This window comes from Gracilinanus agilis, chromosome 2, assembly GCF_016433145.1.
Source record: "Gracilinanus agilis isolate LMUSP501 chromosome 2, AgileGrace, whole genome shotgun sequence".
NCBI lineage: Eukaryota > Metazoa > Chordata > Mammalia > Didelphimorphia > Didelphidae > Gracilinanus > Gracilinanus agilis.
This window is the reverse complement of record NC_058131.1, coordinates 240,076,829-240,084,127: the sequence shown is the minus strand read 5'-3', so window position 1 is coordinate 240,084,127 and position 7,299 is coordinate 240,076,829. Positions and strand designations below refer to the sequence as shown.

Here is a 7,299-nt window from a genome sequence, read left to right as displayed (position 1 = left end):
ATAGATAGATAGATAGATAGATAGATAGATAGATAGATAGATAGATAGACAGACAGACAGATAGGCAGATGACAGAGACAGAGGGATGGATGGATGGATAGATAGATAGATGATAGAGAGATAGAGATAGAAAGATAGACAGACAGATAGATAGATAGACAAAGATAGACAGACAGACAAATGATAGAGAGAGACATAGAGAGAGATGGATGGATGGATGGAGATGATAGAGAGACAGAGATAGAAAGAGACAGAGATAGAAAAATAGAGAGAAAGACACAGACAGATGGATGAAGAGAGAGAGAGAGACAGAGAGAGAGAGAGAGAGAGAGAGAGAGAGAGAGAGAGAGAGAGAGAGAGAGAGAGAGAGAATTATGGAAACATCTACATAGAAGATGAATGATACCAACCTCACTTCAGGTTGCTGAAGAGAGACTAAGACTATAGGAAGAAGTCAAGATGAGAGGAATGGGTCGTCTTCATCCTATCCTTCTTCCTAACTTCCTATGTTAGAGATTTTGTAGAATTTGCCTTTGGGTGAGATCTGAGACTTTCCCTTGGTTGAACTGCTCCTAATGGGAGAGCTCATTCACACTACATTGTCAGGTATATGTTCTCCTATGTATTCATTGTTGCTGTCCAGTCGTTCAATCATATCCAACTCTTTGTGACCCCATAAACCACAGCTCCCTGTGAGTTGCTTTTTTTTTTTTTTTTTTTCGGCAAGGATATTGGAGTGGTTTGCCATTTCCTTTTCCAGCAGCTCCAGTGGACCCTTCTGTCAGGCAATCAGAGGTTAAGCAAGTTGCCCAGGGCCACACAGCTAGGAAGTGTGTGAGGCCAAATATGAACTCAGGTTTTCCTGACTCTAGTCCTTGACTCTCCAATGTATACTTTCTCTGATACGTTTTGCTATCAATTTGGACAAATGGGTTTCTTGGTTAAGTGCTTTTTGTATTTGTTAAGAAACTGGTATTTGGTGGGAAGGAAATCAAGCCTTGAAAGCTTGAAGCATGCATGCCTTTCCCCATTAATTGTGATCCGAAGTTTAGCTCGAACCTGAACACCACATTGACTAACAAAAAGAAGATAAACAGATATACTTCTAGCCTAGGACCTCCTCTCTTTAAGAAGAGCAGAGTGGCCAAGCTTCTGGCCCTAAACTCCTGCTTCTCTTCCACCAGGAAATCAGTTCCCTTGGAGAAGGGCAAGGGGGAAGGTGGGAAGAGTAGAGGCCAGAGATGTATGTTCTGCCTCCCTCTGAGCCATACAGAGACACCCCTGTGCCCCACTTGGACAAGAGCCCTAAGACACCTCAAGCCACTGAAGACTCTTCTCTCTCCTCTCTCCAACTCTTCTTTGCCCCTCATGCAGCCTCCACCAAGGGAAAAAAGAGTTCCGTGCCATTGGGCTTTGGGACCCAGGTTACATTTATACACATCCCCCCCCCACATACACACATTGTGTATATGTACATACATGCACTCATGTGTATATATGCATGCATGTATATATTGTGTGTGCTTATGCATATGTGTGTTTGTGTGTATGTGTAGTCGAGGCACGAGGGCATGATTGGGCATGTATACACATACACACATATAATAATAAAGTATACATCTACATATAATAGGGGCATCTGTTTATATACACATACACTCAATCATAAACTTCTGCCTGTACAGACATACTTGCTCCCACTCATGAAGGCAGACACTCTCTGTGGACAAGCACTCACACAGGCAGAGACATAGATTTCATGCCCACATGCTCATACATAGATGCAAATGAGTGCACACACAGGTGGACTCACTAGAAATAATTCTGTCTGCTGTGTGGGCAGAGGGGCACCGCTGCCAGCTGGGCGGCCTCATGGGCAGGGCAGGCACAGCTGTCTGGGGGGGCTCTTGGCTGCCCTAGGAAGCTCTGGCCCTCAGCCCAGGGGAGGGGCCTGAAGGCTTCATTTCCGTCCTACCCATCCCACAGAGCCACATGGGCCTCTGTGGGTCTATTTTTAAGCCAAAGCTGAGCAATTTTCAGCCCGGTGCCATCACTCCTAGGGCTGGGAGAGGAGGTGGGAGAGAAGGGGGGAGCGGCTCCCTCCTCTCCGGGAGCTCTGGCATCAGTCCGGCATCTGCGGGAGGTCAGCCCTCAGCCAGAATACCTGGAAATAACAGGGAGGGGATGGCCGGTAAAAGCAGCAGCCTGGTAAGCCGTCCTCCCACTCCCGCTGCAGCCACCTCCCCACGTCTCAGGGTTAAGTCCTGTCCCTGCAAGCTGCCCTCATCAAAGGCTTCCAGAATGAGCCCTGGAGGGGAACGTGGACGGGTGCCAGGCCAGCACCCTCATGTTCATCCCTGCGACCTTGAAGTTTCCGAAATCTAAGATCCTGAGGACATGTGAATTGTTTTTATTGGTTTCCAACCCAACCCTCCACGTTCCAGATGAGGAACTCAAGGTCAAGGAAGGAGGAGCAGAGCTGACATCCAAACCTAGGTTTTCCAATTCCAGACCCAGTATTCTTTCCACTGCAATACACTGTTGTGTTCATTAATTCCCCACCCCACCCCCTTTCTTTTAGCCCTCACCTTCCACCTTAGAATCAATACTATGTATTGGTTCCAAGGCAGAAGAGCAGTAAGGGCTAAACAATGGGGGTCAAGTGACTTGCCCAGGGTCACACAGCTAGGAAGTGCCTGAGACCACATTTGAACAGAAGACCTTACAACTCTAGGCCTGGCTCTCCATCCGTTGAGCCACCCATCTACCCTATTTTCAAGGGTTCTTAACCTTGTGCTCCCAAAGCCTCAAAGGGTCCAGGGAGTAAATTGCAAGGGGTTCATAAACTTAGGGCGGGGAAAGCCCCCCATCTTTATTTTCTTTAATCTCTAATCTAAATTAGAATTTCCTTCAATTGTTTAAAAATAATTTGAGAAGAGGTCCAAAGGCTTCAAAAGACTGCCAAAGACGTCCATGGCACCAAAATGTAATTACATATAGGTTAATGAGTGCACACATATGTTCTCACTAGAAATAATTCAGTCAGGTGCCCCTTTGAAGGGTACTACTGCCAGCTGGGCTGCCTAAGAAACGGGGCAAACATAGCTGTCTTCTGGGGCTACCGGCTGCCCTGGGAAGCTCTAATTTTAGCACCCAAAAGACCAAGCCCCTGTGAACTACTGAATCATCAGGACTTTGCTCTGCTTTAATGGCAGCATCAGAATCAAAGCAATGCTTTTAAGAAAGCCCTCAAACACTGGGAAATGACTGAACAAATTATGGCATATAGTTGGGTAGTGGCTATCATGGAATACTTTTTGTGTGGCAGTCTGATGTAAGAAACGACCAAAGGGATGGGTTTCGAGAAACCTGGGAAGACTCATAAGAACTGATACAGAATCAGGAGAACAGTTTATCCAAAGACAACATTGTAAAACCAAATAATTTTAAAAGATTCAAGAATGCTAATCAATGTGACAACCAGATAGCATGCTAGAGGAATTGTGCTGCCCACTTCCTGTCGGAGAGGCAATGAATTCAAGAAGCAAAAGGATACCTACATGTTGGGATATGGTCAGTGTGGGAATTTGTCTTAGCTTGGGATTTTGTTTTTCTATTTTCCTTTTTTAATTGAGGTTGGGTAGGAGGAAAGTAGGAAAAAAATTAAATACTTGTTGATAGAAATTGAAGGGGAAAGTCTCTAGAGAGAAAAAAGCATGCCAGGAATCCTTGGGAAGAAGGTACATTCAGATTCATTTGAAAAATTGCTTGGAGTATGGCAAAATAGAAAAAATATTGGATTTGGAAGCAGTGCCTAGGTTTAAATCCTAGAGTATTAAAGGCCATTAAATGCAAGCTCCTTACTTTGCAGATAAGGAAACTGAGCCTTCAGAGTAGTTAAGGAACTTGCTCAAAGTCACAACAGTAGGATGGAGCAGACCCAGAATCATCTGTTAAGTAAATGGTAGAGCTAAGATTTGAACCCAGGGTCTCTGGTTCCCATTCCAGTGCTCTCTCACTCCAAAAGGTCAACATTCACCAGAGTGGCTAGTTAAGTTCAATCAACAGGTGTTTAGGAAGCACTTTCTATTGATACTGAGATAGTTGCTAGGAGGAAAAATACAAAAATCAAACAGTTCTTGCCCTCAGGGAACTTACAGTCTATTGAGATGAAGTACTATTTGTACAGATAAGTAAATGCAAAGTAAATACAAAGTAATTTTGAGAGGAGACATCCCAAGTAGTTCAGGAAAAGCCTCTGCTAGGGAGTAGCCCTTGAGCTGAATCTGAAAGGAAGATCTGAATTTCAAGAGGAAGAAGGGAATATGTGTTCCAGGAGTAGGGAACAGCCAGTGCAAAGGCAAAGAGGTGGGATAATTTAAAGTGGAGTGGTGTGAAAACAATATGGAAAGATAGGTGGGAGGCAGAGTGTGAAGGGTTTTGATTGAAAACAGGAGAATTTTCATTTTATCAAAGAGGGAAGAGGGAAACACTGAAGAGACAGAACTGGGCTTTAGGAATATCAATTTGATAGCTGTATAAAAGATGGATCAAAGAGGAAAGGGCCTGGGGGAAGAGAGAGCCATGGAGAAGGATACTGCTGCAGATTAGATGAGAGGTGATGGAATAGCTAGGTAGTACAGTGGACAAGATAGTAGGGGTTCAAATCTGACCTAAAATAGTTCCTAGCTGTGTGACCCTGGGCAAATCACTAGTCCTTGCTCTTCTTCTAACTTAGAAGTGATACTAAGACAGAAGGTAAGGGTTTTAAAAAGAGGGGAAAAAAAGAAATCATTTTTTAAAAATTGGGGGTGGGACAGCTAGGTAGATTGAGAGCTAGGCCTAGAGATGGGAGGTGCTGGGTTCAAAATTGGCCTCAGACATTTCCTAGCTGTGTAACCCTGGGCAAGTCACTTAACTTCCATTGCCTAGCCCTTTTTCCTCTTCTACTTTAGATTCTAAGATGGAAGGTAAAGGTGTTTTGTTTCTTTTTAACCAAATTTAATTTTAAAAGTAGTTAGATGGCTTACTGGTTTGAAAGCTAGACCTAGAGATGGAGGTTTTAGGTTCCAAACTAGCCCCAGACATTTCCTAGCTGTGTGACCCTGGGCGAGTCACTTAATCCCCAGTGCCTAGCCCTTAGCTCTCTTCTGCTTTAAAACCAATGCACATCATTGATTCTAAGACAGAAGGCAAGAGTTTTGTTTTGTTTTGTTTTTTTAAGATGAGAGCTGATGAGAGACTAAATCAGACTGGGAGTTGAAAATGTAGCGAGAAGTGAGATGTGAAAGATACTAAGGAAAAATAAGGAAGTTCAGAAGAAAAGTGGGTTTGGACAGAAAGATAATGAGTTTGTACTGGCCTGACTATCTGAAATGCTTAAGGAAACTCCAAGTGGAAGGGTCCAACTGATAGTTAGTGATGTGGCACTAGAGTTCAGGAAAAATACGAGACCTAGATTGTTGATTTGGGAGTTATGTGCTGAGATTTGATAATATAACCCAAAGGAGCTGATGAACTCAGAGAGGGAGGGGAGAGAAGGAGGAGAGGGTAAAGAGAAAGGAGAAAGAATAAGAGAGAGGGGAGGGGGAAGAAGAGAAGTAAAGAAGAAGAAAGGGGAGGGGAAAAGAGAGAAGAGGAAGAGATAGAGAAAGAAGTGTAGAGGAAGTGGGGAGAAGGAAGGAGAGGAGAGGGGGAAAGGTGGGAGGGAAGAAGAGAGGATAAAAGGAGAGGAGAGGGGAATAGAAGGGAGGGGAAAAGAGAAGATAAAGGGAGAAGAGAGGGGAGTAGAAGGGGGGGAGGAGAGGAGAGGAGAGAAGAAAAGAAAAGAAGTGAGGAAAAGAGGAGAGGAAAGGAGCAAAGAGGGGAGGAGAGAATATTGATAGAAAGGAAAGAAGGGAGCTTAGAGCAGAACTTTCTGGAGGTGATCAAGACTTCAAGACCAGGTCTCTGGTTTTCCAGCCTTCCACTCACTTGCCCTCCGAGCCATAGCTGTTCATGCTGTCCTCAATGGATTCATGGCTGGCTTGACGCAAGGTCCGACTGGGCATTTCCACAGCCAGGCCAGTCTCTGTGCTTCTCTGGATAGCTCCTTTTAGTCTTCGGCCATCCCCATCTAGGAAAGGAAGTGAAAGAGGAAAAAAAAAGGGAAGAGACATAAATACATAGGAGGAAAAGAAAAAGATAGGAAGTTCTCATTTGTCTCTCACCTGTACATTTTATTAAGAACAGTCCATGATGATAGTTTCATGGAATATCAGAGCAAGAAAGGATTTTTAGCCATCAGCTAGTTCAACTCCTTCATATGGCCAGCTAGATGGCTCAGAGCACAAAATGCTGGACCTGGAGTCAGGAAGGCCTGAGTCCATATCTTGCCACAGACATTTACTAGCTGTTATGTCCCTGGGTGAGTCATTTAACCTCTCTCTGCCTCCATTTTCAGACCTGTAAAATCAGGATAATAATAGCACCTACCTCACAGACTTGTTGTGAGGGTCAAATGAGAAAACATGCATATCTCTTTGTAACTCTTAAAGTGCCATAGAAATTATAGCTTTTAAGAAGCAGGTAGTTGTGTAGGAGATTGGGTACTAGACTTGGAATCAGGAAGACATAAGTTCAAATCCTGCCTTGGCACATAATAGTTATGTCACATAACTTCTCTCAACCTCAGTTTCTTCATTTTACAGATGGGAATAATAATACCTATTATAGGGTTATAAGGATCAAATAAGATATGTATTTTTACAAATATGTAAAGCACTTGCAAACCAAAAAGTGCTATATCTATTATTTTATAGAAGAAAAACAGAGGCCCAAAAGGTTAAACTTGCTCAAGGTCACAGAAATAATAAGCAAGTCTTATTCTTGAGTTGTTTTGGTCATGTCCAATTCTTTAAAATGTTGCTGGGGTTTTTTGTGACAAAGATACTGGAGTGGTTTGCCATTTCCTTCTCCAGGTGATTTTAAAGATGAGGCAAAGGAGGCAAACAGGGTTAAGTGACTTGCCCAGGTTCTCACAGCTAGAAAGTGTCTGAAATCAAATTTGAACTCAGATCCTCCTGACTTGAAGCCCAGTGCTCTATCCACTGTACCACCTAGCTGCCCTAATAAGCATCAGAGTTAGGATTTGAACCTGAGTTGTCTTACTTAAATCCCATATTCATTTTACTATACTTAACTGCCTTTTAAGAATCCATTTGGATTGAATATTTTACCCATGACTTTCTAGCCATGTGACACTGAAAAAATCATTGATTCTCCTTGAACCTCAGTTGCCTCCTGAATAAAGAGGATATG

The 7,299-nt window shown here is 43.4% G+C and overlaps 1 protein-coding gene across 1 annotated transcript in view; it reads right to left on the bottom strand.

Annotated features, from left to right (window-relative positions):
• The window catches only part of RIMS4 (regulating synaptic membrane exocytosis 4), a 63,158-nt gene that overhangs the window by 22,021 nt on the left and 33,838 nt on the right, over positions 1-7,299 (bottom strand). The window contains exon 2 of the mRNA XM_044661078.1: positions 5,974-6,115. Coding sequence (XP_044517013.1) covers positions 5,974-6,115 — 142 coding nt within the window. The remainder of the gene's footprint in view (positions 1-5,973; positions 6,116-7,299) is intronic.